The following is a 19,894-nucleotide window of genomic DNA, read 5'->3' as shown; positions in this document are numbered from 1 at the left end:
AGTGGAACCAGCTGCACCGGTGCATAAATAGATTGGCTTAAAGAAAATATATTTAGCGCCACACCTTTCAAAATGTTTTTATGGATGTATTTACCAAACAAATAACAGTTAAAGCTTTTGAAAGAGACGTTTTGCAACGTGTGTTAACAGGAAAAAGCACCTCTCTTCAAGGTATTACAGCAGCCGTTTCCTTTGCAAGCCTAGTGCAGTTTCTTCGAAATCTTTTCTCCGTTGTCTGTGCATGCATGTAGCTGCATAGGAACCCTTCTGAAGGATCTGTAGACAAAGCAACTTCAGCATGGACGTTCATGTATAGAAAGCCAGGGAACCCTTTCGAAGAAACCATGAATTATAGAAAATACATGGCTACTTTTAACAATTTGAAGAGAGGAGCTTCATTCAGAGTAACATCCTCTTTTGACTGCTTTGCACACTCGTAATAAATACGAGCTTTAGGTTATTAAGCTTTGCATAGGATATTAGGATATAGGGTTCTGTCAACTGGTTCTGGGAAAGATTCAGACCTTCCATATCTTCTGAATTGTTTGTGTATTGGCAAGTATATTGTTTGCCTTTCCTCAGTTTCTGTTCCCAAGCTCATTGGTGATTTGCAAGGAGCTGTCCATGGTACATCCGAATTCATTCTATTTGCTGCCTTATGGGAATATGTCGCAGCCTCTCTTCTACACTGAACAGTGTGCCTCAGAATGCCTTATCATGTGGGATGCTCTATCCATATAGCTGTCCATATAGCTCTGTCCTTCCTTACTCACTATATCCATCTTCCTCTCTCTCCAGTATCTCCTCCTGATCTGATCTGACCATAAATCAATGAAACCCCCTTGTGTTGTGGCTGCAGTTGACTGATCACAAAGATTCAGTGTTTCCTAACGTGGTGATTAGCAAGAACTACTGATAAGGATATGTTTCCACTGGGATCTGTTGCTTCTTATACAATATTTCATCAGATTATTGTTACCTCTTGCAGTGTTAAAAAAAGTTGCCTGGTACAAGAAATGTTCCTTTTAGAAGTTGGTCAAATTACAGATTCTCCATAGACAGCTTTGGCAACTATAAGTTCCATCAGCCCTGGCCTGATCAGCTAATGGCAAGGGATTGTGGGAGTTGTAGTTCAAAGTAGTAGTAGTCCTCAGGTTATGTTCATTCATTCAGCGACTCTTCAAAGTTACAATGGTGCTGAATGAGGAGTCCTCGAAGTTGCAGCTGTCACAGCATCCCCGCTATCACGTGATCGTGATTTGGGCGCTTGGCAGCCAGCTCACACTTAGGATGGTTTCAGCATCCTGTGGTCGTGTGATCTGCAGTTGTGACCTCCCCTGCCAGCTTCCCACAAGCAAAATCATTGGGGAAGCCAGCAGGGAAGGTTGCAAGTTGCTCCTGTAAGTCACTCCCATTCCTGCTGCTTCTTCTCTTGAGGAGCCCCTGGGTGGATCTTGTACTCCGTAGCACCTGCCTGCCCACACTTGCGCCCACCTGCATTCGCTAGCACTTGCCTGCACTTGCGCCCACCTGTAGCACCCACCTGTGAGCCTGCCCGCATTTGCACCCGCCCACCCACCTGTAGCTCTTGCCTCTGGCCTGCTTGCGAGCTGCCTAAGAAGGAAAGTCTTGTCATGACCATGACTTGTGCCTTCCTGCTGGCTTCCCCATTGACTTTGCTTGTTGGAAGCTGGCAGGAAGTTGCAAGTCATGGTCACACGAGGTGCTTGCTTAACGACCTGTGGCCCTTGCTTAATGATGCAACAGGGACTGCCAGGATTGCAGTGGTACAGTCCCGTAATGTCATACTTTACAACCACATCACTTAGCGATGGAAATTCCAGTTCCAATTGCCCTTGTAACTCCTGTAACTAGGATACAGATCTGGAGGGCTCTACTTTGCTTATCCCATTTCTACCACAGGTATTGGTGTTTTTCAATTCTCTTTGGTCCCAGTCACTGCCTTCTGCTGAGCAGCAGCTCCTGATCAACAGGACAGAAAGGTGTTTCGAAAAATGAGAAGGCAGAGAAGCCTCTCTGCTTCCTCCTTATAAAAATAACACAAAATAAGGAGAAAGAATAAACTGTAGATGCTGGGCTTAGCTCTGGGGTGGGGAGTGTTTTTCCCTTCCACACTACGCATTATCACTTGGATTGCCTTTAATTCAGGGAAATGGACGGAAGAAGAAGAAAAGAGACTAGCAGAAGTTGTCCATGAACTGACCAGCACGGAGCCCGGGGACATTGTCACGCAGGGCGTTTCTTGGGCTGCTGTGGCAGAACGAGTGGGGACCCGGTCAGAAAAGCAGTGCCGCTCCAAGTGGCTCAACTACTTAAACTGGAAGCAGAGTGGAGGCACCGAATGGACAAAGGAGGATGAAATCAACCTGATTCTTAGGTTTGCACTGCCTGACTTGGAAAAGACGGGGATTGGGGCAGCAGGAGGGACCGAAGTGATGGGTGCTGGGGGTCCAGCACCCTCGGGTTTCCTTTTAGAGTACCAAGATGTTGTGGAATCCTCTCCCAACGACGTCTTCTCTGCTCCAAGTTTCCAGACATTTCTTTCTTAAATATTCAGGGTTCACAGTAGGTGGCAACGCCTTACCAACTTTGGCTGATCTCAGAAAAGGCTAAGCAAAGTTTAGGCTTAGATGGGAGATCACCAGAAAAATCAGAAACAAAAGGTAGACTCTACTGGGAAGCATAAAACAAATACCAGAAACAGGCCATGGCAAACCTGTTGGCAAAGGGTCCCCCCTCTTTGTGGGGAGATGGGCGGTAACAGAAATTCCAGTAATAAACAAGCAAACAAATAAATAAATAAAACCCTCCCTGTCTTCATGCCAAGAAAGCAGATTGTCACCAGGAGTCAAGGTTGGCTTGAGGGAGATTTTAATGTTGATGCTTTGTTTAATCTTTAAAAGAACCCTGAATGTTGATATTGTAAAAGGGATCGAGATAAGCAGTTCACTTATCCACACGGAGGAGGAACGTCATGGGAATCTGATCGTGCAAGCAATGTCCCGTTCCCTGAGATGGGTCCTCACAGCGGGTGGCTCGTTCGGTAGGCTGTTTCGGCCTTGTGGCTTCCCTGCCGATACTGTTTTAAGAGTTGTAAATCCACCAGGAGTCGCTCTGGAGGCTACTGTTCGGGCCCTGACTGTCCAATAAAATTTTACGGATTGGGGAGGGGGGCAGGAAGCTCAAGAGGCATTTCCGTGTTGGAAGTCACAGCCTCCTCTGACACATTCCTTTCTCCACGTTATCCTGTCAGAATAGCAGAGCTAGAAGTGTCTGACGAAAACGACATCAACTGGGATTTGCTGGCCGAAGGTTGGAGTAGCGTGCGCTCACCCCAGTGGCTTCGTAGCAAATGGTGGGCTATCAAGAGGCAGATCGCAAACCACAAAGAGGTCTCATTCCCTGGTAAGGAGTTAAGTTTATTCTTGGCTCGCCCCAGTTTATGAATTCCCCCTCACAGTTCAAACCTAATAGTCTTCCAGTTGGTTGACTGAGGCTAAAGTAGGAGAGGGGAAACTAAAAGGTTAGAACTTCAGGCTCAGAAATACATATCTCTAGCACGGTTGATTTAGTCTGAGACCTTGAATATTAATGCATACCTGTGAAAAGTCCTGATGTTTTCCTTACAGGGACGTCTTTGGAAGTTTCTCTGACTAAAATGTAGAACGGTTGAATTCGTAACAATTCAGGGATGGGGGAATCATCCCAGTTTTTTTATATTCACAATTAAGGTGCCTCCTCTTACTCCAGGAAGCTGTGACTTTCTGTTTCTTTGCTTGATTTTGAGCTTGAACGTGCACTAAGGGCCATTCTTCCTGCGTGCCAGTCTGCAAGTTGGGCTCACTTCACATCAAGGATCGAAGCAACAGGACAGTATGTCTCTGAGGACGAGGCTTTAACTTCAGTCAAAAGTTGAGTTAACTGGCAAAGGAGGTTTGCATCCGAACCACTATATTGCCCTGCTTCTAGCTCAAAGGAGTGGTTTCACACACTAGACAGGCTGTTTCCATCATGGAAGAGGTCTGAGCACAGCCTTTCCATAACGATTAATGATTAAGCCCATTTCAAACTCAAAACAACTCCTTTGAAAGCAAAACTTCTAACATTTGAAAGAGTTGCAATTTGAAACATTTACCGCAGCCCTGGAGAGAAGGACTGCTCTTTCCTCTGGTAACTGGAGGATACTTGGAGAAGATAGCTGATCACCAGCAGATGACCAAGTGAGTGGTTAAATACAGGACTAGTCTAGGATCTTGTTCATTCTAACTTGCTATCATTAATAAGTAATTCAGGCACAATTGTTCTTGGTACCCGTTATTTTTATTATATAAATGTGTACTTTTGTTTAATGTTTCCAGCAACATGAATAACTTTTTGTGTGTTCCAGTTCTTATAAAAGGTCTGAAACAACTTCATGAAAGCCAGAAAAATGCTCTGGGGCACCAACTTTCAGAGACTAAATCTTTACCTGGGTTGCCAAACTCTCATTCTGGTTCTGGCGTTCAGCATGTCCAGATTCGAGTGGCTCGTTTGGAAGAAAATTCGGGCAGCTCTCCTGGCCCCATGGCAGCCCTCCAGATCCCGGTCCAGATCACCCATGTCTGTAAGTAGCGGAAACTCATGCCTTGATGTCTTTCTCCAATCAGGTTTTTCTGTATGCACATTTTTTAAATTAGGATCTTCTGTTTAGGATGTGCTGTGAGCAACATGCATAGAGTGCAAGTATTGCTGGGGGGGTTTTGAATGGTGGTAACCACCATTACAGCCATGTTGATGTGAAAAGTTGAACAGGTGTTGCATGTTCAGATTTGGAAATTAATGAGAGCCAGAGTGGTATAGTGGTGAAGGTGTTGGTCTTCAGCCATGGAAGTTCACTTGGGACAAGTGTTATTTCTCAGCCCAACCTACCTTACAGGTGTGCCGTTGGAAAAAATGGAGGAGACGGGTAGACCACCTGAGCTCCTGGAGAAAAGGCAGTATATAAATCTCCAAATAAATAAAATTTTCCTATCCACCCCACATGCATAATCTTGGTCACACACGTTCCCCACTTCTGTTATCCTTTCTCCATTTTCTGTTCAGCTGATACGGTTGATCCATTCTTTCTTAGAGATATTGCAATGAACTACCCAGCATTGTGCCTCCGATTGCTTTTGGTCTGTGCAAGCGTCTTGCATATTTTATATCGCGGCTTTTCAGATTCACTGACCCACTGGCTCTACCTGCCAAATCTTTCCTGGACGTGGTCAAGTCACAGCTGTGGTTGTGCCTTTGCTTTTTGAATGCAGCTGCTGTGTAGATGTTAGAGTGGATTCATGATGGAGGTACTGAACAGATGACCAGGATTGTGTAAAAATCCTGATAGTCCTTCAAAGTGGAGATAATAACTAAACAAATCATTGTGATATTATGAATCTTTCTGCATTGCCAAAGCTAAGAGGAGAACAAGATGCAAAACAATTGCAAACGTGGTCATGGCAAATGTTTGTTTCTTCTTTAAAATGCTACTCCATGGGTCACCATTGCTAATATTCTTAGCATCATTGCATTCCATACTCTTGCCACAAAGACTGCATGAACATGGACATAAAGTTATTTAGAGTGGAGCCTGACTTTACGGAGGCTTGGCTTTTTGTTTTGTAGTTAGTGAATCTGACCACTGCAGGCACTGAAGATTTGTTGAGCTGAGGACAGCATTGTGCAGATACACCCAGAGAGAGTTGGAAGGGTGCCATAGCCAGCATTCAAATAACGTGTGTTTCCATTAGCCGAGGCAGACTTCTGTTCCTTCTCTAAGAGGACTGAGATTTAATTCATCCTCTAACAAAGTTAACAAAATCTGGCCCAATGAGTAAATCATGGTGGGGGTCTTCCCAGAAACCCTGTTTAAGCTATCCCAAGCCTTTTGCAACAGTAGCTTCTTAACATGCAAAGTTCCTTTCCTTGTTCCTTGTTTGACAGCTTGGGAGATCATCCTTTGGTGCATGTTCTATTTTACATTTTGTTGTCAGTTAATATGCTCAGGGCTTGTTTCCTGATTTGAACCTTTGGTCCTGTTTTGTTTTGTTGTGTTTTTTTCTCACGTAGCTTCTGCCGATTCCCCTGCTGCTTCTGTTGACTCTGAAACTATAACACTAAATAGTGGAACGTTACAGACCTTTGAGATTTTGCCAGTAAGTATTATGGAGTTGACTTGATTATAATGCACTGAACTTGTTTTACCTTTTTCAGTTAAAGATCTTAATCAAGATATTTAAAGTTCTAGTACAAAGTAGAACATGTATCTACATCAGCATCTCCCATTCTGATGCTCTTTCCAGATGTATCGGGAATACAACTCCCAGAATTCTCTTTTTTTTTATAAAGACTTTATTAGAGTTTCAAATACAGATAAAATACAAAATGTAGAAAAACTTGAGGAAAGAGCTAAAAGAAAAAAGAACTTAAAAAGTGCAGAAATAACTAGGAAGAAAAATATAGAAAGTGGCTTCCCGACCTTCTCCAACACAGATATGAATACAAATATTGATCTCTTGATCTCTTACTCTTAACTAAACCTTAATAAATATTATTTCTATCAAAAATAACAATTTAATTATCAAAACTCAAAATCAAGGCTTCATTTTTTTCAGTTACAAGCAAATGGTCCAGAAGCGGTTTCCATGTAGAAACAAATCCAGTCACACTATTTTCTCTTATTGATGCTATCAATTTTGCCATCTCCACCAACTCCAATAATGTCACCATCCATTCTTCCTTTGTGGGAATTGTGTTTCTTTCCATCTTTGCACATGCAAGAGTCTTGCTGCTGTTATCATATACAGAAACAGAGTCCCAAATCAGCTCCCAGAATTCTCAACTAGAACTAGTATGGCCCCAGACTGAGAACACTAAGCATTTTAGTTCAGCATCTCCAAAGGGTACCAGCTTTGGGAATGCTAATGATGGGCTTATGTGAAAGCCAGTGTTCTTGAGATAACATTGTCCCAACTATGCTGAGCTTCCTTAGGAAAGCACCAAGACATTGAACTGAATCAGAAAAATGACTGGCAACCAAATAGAATTGCCCTAAGATCAGTATTGTCTATTCTATCACAGCAGACAGACAGAGGTTCCAAACATCCTTCAAGGACACCCCCACAAGAGCACATGGTATATGAAGCTTTTTGCCTCATCCGTCTCCCTCAAAAAATGAAACTGGTGCATCAGCTAAAGCTGAACTAAGGGACTTCTGACCACCACTATCCTCTGAATATAGAGAAGCAGTTACCAGAAGGTCATATAGTAGGAATAATTTTGAAAATTTTTAAAGTCATTGTAACAGCTTCACTGTCCATGCGTTTTGCATATTTGAGGCTACACTCCTAAGTCCCACTGAATTCCAAAGGAGATAATCTTATTATTAAAAGCCATGCCTGGAACTTAGAACAGCTATCAAGCAATTAATTCCCTTTCTTTATAATAGATGAGCAGCACAGAATAGCAAGAACACTGAACTGGCAGATCCAGGCTGAAACTTTGAACTCCTCGCTAGACTAGCCCCAGTCAGCCCCTCCTGTTCTTCTGAGGAGAAAATGGAGGCCCATACAGAAAACTGATACTCTTGTTTAAACAGTGGAGAAAATGTACTAAAGAAATGCTTTCATATTAACCAATCTGGAGTTGTTTGTGAGGAAAAAAGTAGACAGTATAAATAGCTAGTTTTTAATACCTTGTTTCAGTTATGTTTTTTCTAACTTCTTTTTGAGTCTAATTTCTTGTTGATGTCTCGCTTGGAATGATCAGGATTGAGATGGCCATTAAACATGTAACTTCTTCTCTTGCCCTCCTCCCCTCTATTCCTAGTCTTTTCATCTACAGCCAACTGGAACCCCAGGCACTTACTTACTCCAGACTAGCTCTACCCAGGGTCTGCCTTTGACACTAACCACCAGCCCCACTGTGACTCTGACGGCTGCTGCGGCCCCAGCCTCACCAGACCAGATCATAGTTCACGCCTTGTCCGTATGTATCGTGGAAGCAGACCGAAGGGATACAGAAAGAGGGTGCAGGGAGGGTGGGTGGCTTCAGAGCTGTGCTAGTGAGTTGGGTTTGCTATGACTGGCCACTAGCAGTGTATCAAAGCACTTCCGGTGTGTATCAGTTTTGCTTTGACATTATTAGAATGTAGGTGTTCTAGTGAGAAGTGTTTGTTTGTGACAAGGAACCATGGCTTGTTCAAGTCAACTGCTGCATTCCTGAGAAGTCTGTTGTCAGCAGATCAAATAAGAGAAATGAGTCTTTTGAACCAAACTTGAAATCGTTGGGTGTGGGATTTTGTAAGCTCCATACATTTGCTCTATACAGTTGTAGTACGGCCTTAGCAGAGCCTCGCATTTGCCATTAGGGTACATGCCAACTCTTAAAAGAAGTTATGGCCCTTTGCTAGTCAATATTTTTCTTACTCTGCCTGGGGGAAGCATCTCTATAATATTCTCAAAGGATGTGACAAATCTGTAAATATAAAATAAAGTAACACAGTGAAATGTTGTGATATTTTAAATTCTAAACTATGAATTTCTTGATAAGTGGGTGTTATATACCATTATTGTCCCTTAATCTTTTTAAAATATTTCAGCACTGGGTTTCAGATATTAAATCCATGAATCCAAACTTGCGTGTCCAGAAACTTGGACCTGAACTGTATTCCTGTATTTAGCTATTTAACTAGAGAAATGCAGAGGTGTTCATTGTTCAGATCCAAGGAATGGATTGAGGTTGTTCAAATCTGAGCTTAGAAATTCTTTCAGGTGTAGAGTTTCAATGAAAGAAACACTATTAACTGTAGTACTGAGGTGTACTATATGTATCTGGAATAGTGGTGTTATTATTATTATTAATAATAATAATAATAATAAATTCACAAAACCATATTTACCAGGAGGAGGACAAACCTTTTCCCCCAGATAATTGTCTGTGAATAGAGTAAGTCACTTTACATCCATTGAGAAGACTAGAAGCTTTTGAAAACAAAGGAAAGAGCAAGAAGCGCAAATGATTGCAAACATTTCCTCCCCAAGGTATGGAAGATTGATCTGAAGGTGCTTGTAAGGACTCCACGTGTAGTAAAGGTGGTTTGAGATCGGAATGGTTGGTGTTTGCAGATGGGGGAATCAGTGAATTTAGAAGCCAGAAGCGGCATCCACAGGAGGAGATAAAAGCAGGCAGATGGCAGGGGTGGCCTCCCCATCCAGCTCTGCCCCCCAGGCATCACACACACAAAAGGGGCAGGGCTTGGATTGCAATGCCCCTCCCATCTTCTTGCCTGTCATGATCCGGCTCTGTAGATGCCACTGTAAACGAGGAGTTTTATTGTATAAGCAATTAATTTTTGTCAGTAGTTAATTCAGTCAGTGCATATTTATGTGTGTGTGTGTGTGTGTCCTGGCTTTGCCTTTGTATGTGTCTGTGCATGTACAGTAATTTCTGGCAGGTAAGTAGACACGTGTGTGTGACACTGAGATTTATTGGAGTGGAGGGCATTCTCCAAGACTAGCTTCTGCTGAAGTTGGCAGTCCAACTGGTTTTGTGTGCATTTATGTTTCTCTGTTCTTCCTTGGGGGTGGGGGATTGTCTTCATTTTGAGTGAGTATGATATATGGGGTGACTGATACCCAGTTTCCATTTTGTTCTGTAAATGTTCATGGTTTGTCTTTTTTAAAACTGCCTGGCACTGAGCAACCAGTACTCGGCTTGCAAAAGAGGGTAAGCTCAGCCTCTGCGATCTTTGTAAATGCAAATAGTCATGTTGTGGCAATTTCCCACAGCCAGAGCACCTGCTGAACACGGCTGAGAACGTCACGGTCCAGTGTCACGCCCCAAGCGTCATCATTCGCACAGTCGCAGCAGAAGACATTTCGCCCTCCGTCAGCCAGGCAGAACTAAGTGTAGATTCGGACATGCAGCCTGTCGATCTAGCGGACACGCCAACATCCCTGGAAACAGACGCTTTCCCAGATGACATCCCCCCCTCCAAACTGGCAGGGGAGGAACCATCTGCTTTCAGTGCGGTTGACTCCTCCAAATTTGGCAGCAGAAATAGCCAAATGGGGAGAGCAGAAGACATTCTGAGTACGGATCTCAAGCGTGAAGAAGATTGTCCGTCAGATTTGGCTGGCACGTACGTTTCTAGGGTAAGGAAAACCACACGTAGCCATGTGACCTGATGTTCATGTGGCCCTAAGCCATGGTTTACCAAATTCGGCAGAAATGTGAAATCTGCTTAAGCATTAGACAGTGAGGAAATCAGATTGCTTCTTGTCTAATTCAGCTTACTAGTTGAGCCCTGGCATGGACTAAAAAGGTAATGATGGCTCACGGCAATTTCTTGATTCTCTGCTTTCCTACCAAGAAGTTATTAATAACCATCATATTGTTATATTTTCGTAAGAGGCTTTGCCACTAAGATCTACCGTTGTGGATACACTTCTGCTTTTAGGGATTCGTTTATAGCAAGAAGTGTCTCTGGACTTTATTTGGCATTGTGGGTTTTTAAAAACACTTTTTAAAATTCTGCAGAAATGCTTCAGCAAAGGTGTTGGTTCTGTTGTACAGGATCTCGGTTCTCCCACGACAGAAGAACAAGTAGAACAGTCTGCCATGGATGGAACAGTTCTCATTGTGCCTTCTCCCCATGGTTTTATCCAGACGTCAGATGATATAGATGGTGAATCAGTGCTCCCTCTAACAACGTTAACAGGTAACTGCCCTGAATCCGAACTTGATTTGGTTGTCTGGTTTAGCATTATGCAGCTTGAGGGGCGCATCAGAGCCTGCCGTGCCCCTGACTGAAGCATGTGTAATAGCTAAGACTTTGTTTCTTCTGAGTTGTGCACCCTTCTGCCACAATACTGAACTTTTGGTGAGGATGAGTGGTGTCTAGAACATTTTAACCTTGCCAAGACCATTTCAAAGGTTCTGAGCTTGTAGCAAAACAGTTTCAGGAGGTTGGTTCTGAAGTCCAACTGAGAACTTTTCTGTTCTGAGCAGCATGTTTCCAAGGGAATCCTAGCTATTTCAGCCTCAAAACAGGCCATGTTGACTGATTTATATCCCACCTTTATTTTGTACAACTCAAGGCGGTATACAAAATGCTCCCCCCTCCTATTTTCCCTACAACCCTATGAGAATGACTGGCCCAAAGTCACTCTGATGGCTTCCATGGCCCAGTTTCTACCCCTTCCACCCTACACCAAATGGGCTGTGAAGTGTTCTGCACTTACAACAGAACGTATTTCCTGCAGTTTTGAGGTTGGCTCTTTGAGCCAGTTCAGTGTTTCTTCTGACAGAACCCAGCCAGATTCCGTTGGAGTGTTCCAAGAGGGGCTGTTTTGTCTCAAGCAAAAACAAGACAAAATGTCTCCCCTATTTTGTCTGTGGACATAGCTCACATCCGTTTTGCTTTCCAAATTCAGCTTGTGTAAAACCCAGCCATCCCAGGAGTGATCGAGCAAAGCCATCTGGAAAGACACAGGTTCCTAATTCTGGTGAGGCAAGTTTACTCTGAGGTTTAAAGTGCTGTCCACCAACCACAAGGCAAAGTGGGGAATATTCAGTTTTTGCCTTGTGGTCTCCCAAGTGATGTCCAAACTTGAACATATTTAGCAATGTCTGCTCTTTTTTCTATTATTATTAGTTACTACTAAACTCATATGTGATGGGGAACTGAGTTGCCTTTACAATGAAGGGGGTTAGAAGGCTATTTCTTTCTGGATTGCTAAATCATGCCATCTGAAAACTGGATAATCAGTTTCCATATTTTGGTTGGCTTTGATTAGCATGCAGAGTAAACCCAGCTATTGCTACTTCTTTAACATATCACTATTCAAACAAACTACTATGATGTTTGACCTTCTTGAGTGACATTTTAAACCACTTATTTTTATAGTTATAGCTATCAAAAAATAAATTATAGTTACTGAACTGTGTTGTCTCTCAACGATGGCCCTTTGGCCAGGTTCATTACTTCTTATTTATTTTATACAGATAAAATGTGGTAGAGCAAATCTAAACTTAAATAAAACCATGCAAACATTTAAAGCAATTTATAAAAATAAAACATTTATGCCATCTTCGGCGGAGAAGTACTTTGGACGACATTTTGCACAGGCTCGTGCAGGGGCAGGAGGGGTGTGAGAAAAAGGCAAAACAGTGGCCGCAACCATGAAATTAATTGAAGTCCTGCCCCTTCCTTTTTTACGTGCAACACGCATTGCGACACATATTTAAAAAATGAGTGGACTTTGATCTCATAGTCATTGCCACCATCTTGACTTTTCTGACATACACATCCAATCCACAGATGCCCTCCTAGCCCTGTTTCAGAGGTCCTATCCAAGAGACTAAATTACTGCTTTTAGGCAATTTGGATGGACAAAAGTATGATATAAACTGATTCCCAAGTTCAGAGACCTGCGGCTGAATTTAGATTTGTTTGTTCACCTTGCTGTTAACGTTCCTAGAAAGGTTTCTCAATTGGTAGATTTATATGTTCTCAATTGTGGACACAGATGAAACAAAATCTAGACAGACAGGTTAGAATTCAGTTGGATACTTGGAGCGAGATATATACTATTTTAGGATTAATTTTAACACAGAAGCTGGTGATTTAAGAAGATTTTTAAATTTCTTCATACTGTTTCAAGCATATTTCTAAACAACTCATATTTTTCTTTAGCAAAAGCATCCTACAAGATTCTTACTACACCCATTTTAATTTTCTGTATAAAAGTAGATTTAATTTTTCACATTTTCAACATGATCCTTTAGCATTTATTTTTGCTTCAGTTATAAATTGGAATCTCAGAAATCAGCTCCTCTTTGAACTCAACTTTGATCCCACTGAAATCGTGGAAGGTATTAAGATCCTTATATGTCTGGGGATCAGTTTTAATACCTATGTGTATAAAAGCTATATATGGGAAATAATAGTTTCGATCTTTCCAGTCATTTACAACTTTAGAAATAGGTGATGAACCCTTTTTTGTGGGGACAAATTAGACGTCTCTTAACAGCACAATTGGCACAATAGAGCTTGGGTCACATTTTGAATCTTTTGTAAAACTGAAAACTGGATCTGGTTTTCCTCAAATATTCTCAGCAGTTTATTCAACATAAACATTTATTATTTGGAATTGTTCATCCCATGCTATTGCTTCAGGATAAAGATTTGAAATTTCGTATTTATTAAAGATCCTGGAAGAATTAACTGAGTCTTGATGCCAGTAAGTTGCTTTTATAAGAAACTGACGTACTGGAGATGAAATTGACACGCAGGATATGCACAGCTTTTGGGATGATGGGCAGAATACATTTTAAGGTTTTGTGTTTTGTTTTGGCAAGCTAGGTTGTTTTCAAACTGTAAAATCAGTCTCTTCAATCATAGATTCTGGCCAGTAAAGCAGAAAGCTTTGTATAAGGGTTGGTTACAATTGTGCTGTCACAGATGCAATTCAGAAGTTAAATTAATGCACGTGGTTTAGGTTTGTCCACTATGGATGTATTTTGGAAGTCTCAGGACAGTTAGCATGGGTTCTGGGTGATCTGGCCAAATCTCTTTATTTATATTCCCATTATAGTGAATTTATCAAGTTTTCAAGGATGCTGGATCCTGGATGGATGGATGATAGAAGTACTGGAAAGATACCTCTTGATTTACAACAGCACTTTGGTGATATATGCTGTCAATATTTGAACTAGGGTTTCCTTCCCCGCCCCATTTTTTTCCAAAAGAAGGGAAAGGAAGACGACTTTTAAGCACTGAGCTCAAATTTTCCTGAGTTTTGTCTGTTAGACCGCTTTCCTGGCTTTTCTTTCCGTCTAAAGTTTTAATTTCATAATATCATTATCCTGTTGGTTTTTTAAAAAAGGAAGCAAACTTTAAAAAGTGTTATAACTAGCATGCATGTTAGGCCAGCACAAGAGACAAAAGCCGTATTTATGTAACAACTTACTGTATCTCGGTTCTTCCTAGACCCTATATTACAACACCATGGAGAGAATTCCCATATTATTGGCTCTTCTTTGGACAGCCCAGGCTCTGAAGACTCAAAGGGTATGGAAAACTTAGTAAGCTGTCACTGAGGGTGTGCCGCGGTCTGTAACTTCTGCACTGGTCAAAGGAGCTTCACGCTGTCGTGCTCACCAAAGGAACCTTGCTGTCTTCTGATTTCAAATGGTGACAGTCACAGCTGCCCACCCCCACCCTCCCCCAAAGTTTCTGCATTAAAGGAGTCTTGTATTTTCATAGTAGCATACAACCTTTACTAGACCCCTGGGGATAGGAACCCAGTTGGACAGTGAGGGAATTCAGTGTTTTAGACCAATAACGCAGCCGTAAATGACCATATGGCAGTTTAGAGTTTGCACTGATCCTCCTGTTTTAGGATAGAATATAGTTACCATATTGTAACTACAGAAAACAAGAGGTGACATTAGAAAAGGTTTATTTTTCTAATGGTTTCAGTGTATTCAAGCAGTATAAAGCACTGCAAGATCACATTTGCGATCTTCCTTGAAACTAAAGAATCTGTTGCTGGCAATGGATGTCATCCCAGAACGATTAGATGCAATTCTTAAACTTCAAATACGATTACTAGAATCCCGAGTCTAGCATGAAGAGAAGACTTTCAAGCTCCAATAAACGTAGAAGTATGTTTAAATCCCAAGACCTTCTCATTTTTATTCAGAAATCTATTACAGAAGCTAAAACCACCTCTGCAAATGAACCCAGTTCATTTTTTTCAGGTCATACTTTTCAGAGATTCTCATCTGAACAAGCTTAGTGATGACTTTGAGTGTTCCATCTACATGGAAGGATCTGTACATGGAAACACTAAGCTGAGATGATGGTGCAACTTGGGTAGGCAACATACTCAGATCTATAAGGCTATGTAAAAAAAAATCAAAATCAGTATTGACTTCTGTCGTTATTAGCTTCCTCTGAAGTTAGTTTGTATTCAGTCTGTAGCTTTGTTCATGTACAATGAAGTTGTAGTTAACAAAACAGTTGGTTGCTTTGGGAAGGAACAAAAATAACGGTGTCCAGTTTAATGCAAGTGAGAAGCTATTCCTCTTCTGTAATAGTAGATGCCTTTTTATTTATAATGTAGTACAGACATTTGCAGTGCTGCAGTTTTTGTACAGTGTAATAAAAAATGCCATTTTTTTCACAAAGGAAAAAAGGGTGTGCCATTCTGAAAAACACAAGCATACAATTGGAATGTTCATTAAGTGCACTAATAGCTATTCTGTTGCTTACCCCCACCCCCCAAAAGCAGATGCCATATCATATTGCACTACTTCACCTCACCAGAAGGAAGAGCCATTAAAATACACATCTGCGAAGTCTCAAGGACATCCTTCCAATGTTTGTACTGATGAAGCCTTGGCCTTTTGGAAGCAGTCATCTCTTCGGACAGCACATCTGGAAGTGGTGCCTTGGACCATTTGGATGCATTGCAACGTTTGTCCTAGGAAAGTCATTTCCCCACTTCATGGAAGTAGAGATTGGCACATATACATAGCATAATGATTGAGAACAAAATGTAGTAAATTAGATTCCTAAATTTAGGCTCTAGGTCTCCTTGTCGATACCAATAGATCTGGAGGGAGAAGAAAAGGGGGGGAAATGTAAGAGGAACTGGTCACGTAGATGTCACTGTATTAGAGGAACCCTTGACCAGCTATGGGCTATTTCTAGAGGTTGATGTCCTCTCCCAGCAAAAGTGAGAATAGTGCCCTTTTGCTACTTGGCAATGGGAATTGAACCCAGTGGGGGATTTGCTTCTAATGAGATTTACATGACCATGATATTAAAGATAACAAAAGTAGGCATTATTTTCATAATCACAATCATCCCTGCATCAACCTACTCTGCTGTTTATCATTTCCTTGGGTAGATCAGAGGTGCACACTGGGATGGTGGCCATGCTTGTTAAGCAGGCTGCATTCCCCAGAGTGGGTCTGGCCAGGACAAAAGCAACATCTAATTAAAATTCAGTTGAAAATAACCCTATATTTCATTTTTTTCACCCTTCGAGTATAATAAAACTTATGGAAGGGCTTGCAGGAAAGAAGCTTTGGGTTCTGAGCTGCAATCCTGCTGTAAATTGTTTTTTTTTTTTTTGTTCTCACAGATGGGATGGGAAAAGGGAAATGAAACTGAGGATCACTTTTTCCTATCCTGTTCCTAATCCTTTACAATAACCTCTCTCATACAGTACACAACAGTTCTAGAACCAGCCATTCATTCTCCCCAAGGAAAAGTGGAAATCTTATTAGACAAAGCTGCAATACAAGATATTCTAAAGCCTGGCTTAGGGCTCATGCTAGCCAGCTAATGCAAAGAACTATACATCACTTGTGGGTATAAATCCTTATTCACTTTGGGCCCTGCACTATTTTTACAGCTTTCCATGCTGGCCTACTGTGCACTATTGTTCCCCTAATCTGGAAAGTAAGGTCTACTTAATCTTCGCAAAAGTAAACACAACAATACTTACAAGAATGCCAGCCGAAACACAACTCAAGGAGATGCAGAAAGCAAAAAATATATTCACTGGTTTTGGAGGTAGGTGAGGAAAGACAAAAGCACTGATTAAAGTGACCTGCAGCCAAAAAAAAAAAAAAGTGAGTTCAGGCATTATCTTCACTGAAAAACTACATACAAACTTTTGTGAAACGTGATTATCCAGATTTGTTTAAATCTAAGATAAGCTCTAAAAGGGACGCGGTGGCGCTGCGGGTTAAACCGCTGAGCTGCCGATCGGAAGATCGGCGGTTCGAAACTGCGCGGCGGGGTGAGCTCCCATTGCTAGTCCCAGCTCCTGCTCACCTAGCAGTTCGAAAACATGCAAATGTGAGTAGGCCACTTCGGCGGGAAGGTAACGGCGTTCCGTGTCGTCATGCTGGCCACATGACCCGGAAGTGTCTACGGACAACGCCGGCTCTAAGGCTTAGAAACGGAGATGAGCACCACCCCCTAGAGTCGGACACGACTGGACTTTACGTCTAGGGAAACCTTTACCTTTACCTTAAGATAAGCTCTAGAGCAGTCAGAATGCAGTTGGATCAACCTAGTGCAGCTATTCCTTACCACCAGAGCTTGGCACAACACACTAGGATTTAATGAGTCTACCTAGCCTGGGGAATCAATGTGACACATGAGCCAGTTTAGTGTTGGCCAGCTGGCTGAAACTCAAGTGTGGGAGAATGAAAAGATACAATCTTTTTTTGGGGGAAAAAATTCTAAGTGTTGTTTTTCAGAGCTGATTTTCACCACAGGCAACTGCAGTCCAGCACTGGACTGTACTTACCGGTTCAACCACTTGCACGATCCCTACCTTCCATGTAACTTTTCTTAAACGGGCATTAGTACACTCTTGTTCTTTACTATAGCAATAGCTAGGTAAGTGAAAGGCAGTGGATGTTTCTAGACACCCAACAAGAATTCCCCACATTTAAACTACTGAGACCTTCTGGTCACACTCTAGGTTCCGTGGAAATTCAGAATGTCAACAGCACAATGGTCCTGTTGGCCATCTTCTCACTGAAGGAACTTAGAAGCACAATACAATAACTTGTCCCCTGAACTTTGGGTATGTTGAAGATGATAGCATGTTGTGTTTGACTCTTGAGGATTTCAGGGACACATCCCTATAGTTTTCTTGACTGGCTACTGCCTTTTTCCAGAACGATAGTTGTTGATGATTTTACTTTTCAGTCTAGCCTACACCCCTGGATTCCCCAGAGGTCTCCCATGCAAGTATTAGGCCTGATCCTGTTCGGCTTTAGACAGGTAATGTCAACCAGGTACTACCACCGGTTGAGACTGAAGAAAAAAGTTCCAAATTAGAAAGAAAACATTGATTTGAGCAGTTCGTACAGCTTTAACTGCATTAGTTTTGAAATCCATGATTTAAAAGAAAGCACAGTTCTCTTAATCATCCAGACAACTCTCTGAAGGTTGTTATAATAGTGCTAAAAGTTCAGCTGTTACACAAGGCATTTAACACATACCGAGAGGGTGCCTTTAATTATCTAAATTTTAGTGATGCTTACATCTGGAGCTTGGCAATATACAAGAGAGAACTAAAATTAACAAGAATTCGAAACAGTTTCCCTTAAGAAAATTCTAACAGATTTGGATGTTTTGTTTAGGGACGAAAAAAGACAGAAAACTCATAGAAATGAGAAAAAATTGATTGAAAATCATAATGGAGAACCAAACCATTCATATAGTAATGGAACTTAAGTTTATTATTGAGACTGGTAATGAAGCATTGCCAGTTAAAAGATCTTCAAAGGAGGGCTGGGAAGTGCTCAGACCAGGACCATGTTCTGCATCTCATATATTCGTACTACTTAGCAAATAATTCTTACCTGACAAGGACATATCCACATTATACCCTGGGCTTTGAAAAAGGACAAATGGGACTTGAAACAGAGCTTGGAGTTTATCTCCTCTTCTTACCACCATGTTCTTCATGGTGGCAACAAGCCAGCAGCATATTCTATTCTTTCCCCAGTCAGGTTTTTTTTTTTTCCAATGGAGAGTTGCTCTAACAACTGAGCATGCTGCATCCAAATTTGGCTACTTTGGTGGTAGCAGAGGTTATCAACCCAGAGTGTATTTATTTGTATTTCAAGCAGGTGGAAGCTGGGCCTCTTTCTACTGGCACTCACCACCTAGTCACTCTATTAAAGTGCTCTGATCTGTGTATTTAGCTATGATATGTAAATCAAATATTTATAAACAGCAGCTGAGTAAGATGGAGGTATCAGTGTTTGCAAGAAAAAATGGAGGTTTGTAGAAACAGAAGAAAAAGTTTTGAAAAAGAAATGAGGAAAACCCAAAGTGTCCATGCCCTTATGAAAGATATTGGGTAGGAAGGAAATGGAGAGCCAGTTAGGTGTTGTGGCTAGAATCATCAGGCTAGAAACCGGGAGACCGTGAGTTCTAGTTCTGTCTTAGGCACAAAGCCAGCTGGGTGACCTTGGGCCAGTCCCTCTCTGACCTGGGAAGGAGGCAAGGGCAAACCACTTCTGAAAATCTTGCCAAGAAAACTGCAGGGACTTATCCAGGCAGTCTCCGAGAATTGGACACGATTGAACGTATTTTAAAAAAAGGAGGAAATTAATGCTTTGCCATTCCATGGAGAGAATACTGAGTGAAACATATCCTTACTGGCTGCTAGAAGCTAGAAGATAACCCTGCTCTGAAACATTTTGGCACAGGTTGAAGCATGTGTAGGTCAATCCTAAAAGTCATGGACATCACAACTTCACTTCTGGAATTAGTGAATATGCAAGGCTAAGTTGAATACTTACTATAAGCAACAAGGAAGCTACAATGCCAACTGCAAAATTGATTATTCTGTCCTGAAAGACAAAAAATAAAAATAAAAGGACATTCTGCTATGTCTGCAAGATACACAATATTGACACAATTAGAAAACAGCTGGCAACTGGTGCTAGTTACATGAGAGGGCAAACAAACCACGTGCAACTTCTAAGTCTTTAAGAGTTTTCATAAGTTAAGCAAAGCAATTTGAGATGGGAGGAAACTGATTTAGCCAAAAAAAGTGAAAAAGCAATTAGGAACAGTTTCGTATTCAAGTGTCTGTCACTTGGCAATCAGTGCATCAACATATCTGATAATGCTTCACGGCTTAAGGCCACCGGTTTGCCTCTTAAACCCCTCTAAAAATTGCAGAAAGTGGGCTTTGTTTGGGCACTCTGCTCTCGTTGCGATTCCCCAGCTGGCTTCTCTTGTGTTATGAAAATCCCAACCACTGAAAAGCCCCAATTCTTCTCCAACCCTTCTTTGGCCATT

General features: G+C 41.7%; 2 protein-coding genes across 4 annotated transcripts in view; one reads left to right on the top strand and one right to left on the bottom strand.

The window, feature by feature from the left end:
* The window catches only part of DMTF1 (cyclin D binding myb like transcription factor 1), a 28,999-nt gene extending 14,694 nt beyond the window's left edge, over positions 1-14,305 (top strand). For 2 of the 3 annotated variants that reach the window (XM_063308231.1, XM_063308233.1), the window contains 9 exons: positions 2,170-2,398; positions 3,275-3,426; positions 4,409-4,624; positions 6,109-6,194; positions 7,867-8,025; positions 9,828-10,193; positions 10,615-10,759; positions 13,638-13,729; positions 14,033-14,305. In XM_063308231.1, the coding sequence (XP_063164301.1) occupies positions 2,170-2,398; positions 3,275-3,426; positions 4,409-4,624; positions 6,109-6,194; positions 7,867-8,025; positions 9,828-10,193; positions 10,615-10,759; positions 13,638-13,729; positions 14,033-14,128 (1,541 nt within the window). In that variant the 3' untranslated portion in view covers positions 14,129-14,305. The remainder of the gene's footprint in view (positions 1-2,169; positions 2,399-3,274; positions 3,427-4,408; positions 4,625-6,108; positions 6,195-7,866; positions 8,026-9,827; positions 10,194-10,614; positions 10,760-13,637; positions 13,730-14,032) is intronic. The other variant, XM_063308232.1, reaches the window with a different exon arrangement.
* An 828-nt stretch (positions 14,306-15,133) lies between these two features.
* Positions 15,134-19,894, bottom strand: part of TMEM243 (transmembrane protein 243) — a 28,427-nt gene continuing 23,666 nt past the window's right edge. The window contains exons 3-5 of the mRNA XM_063308234.1: positions 19,390-19,440; positions 16,563-16,667; positions 15,134-15,662 (exon numbers count right to left, since the gene is read on the bottom strand). Of these exons, the coding sequence (XP_063164304.1) occupies positions 15,540-15,662; positions 16,563-16,667; positions 19,390-19,440 (279 nt within the window). The 3' untranslated portion in view covers positions 15,134-15,539. The remainder of the gene's footprint in view (positions 15,663-16,562; positions 16,668-19,389; positions 19,441-19,894) is intronic.

The sequence above is a fragment of the Candoia aspera genome, chromosome 7 (assembly GCF_035149785.1).
Source record: "Candoia aspera isolate rCanAsp1 chromosome 7, rCanAsp1.hap2, whole genome shotgun sequence".
Classification (NCBI taxonomy): domain Eukaryota; kingdom Metazoa; phylum Chordata; class Lepidosauria; order Squamata; family Boidae; genus Candoia; species Candoia aspera.
Note: the sequence above shows the minus strand (reverse complement) of the source record. Positions and strands in the feature narration are given on the sequence as shown.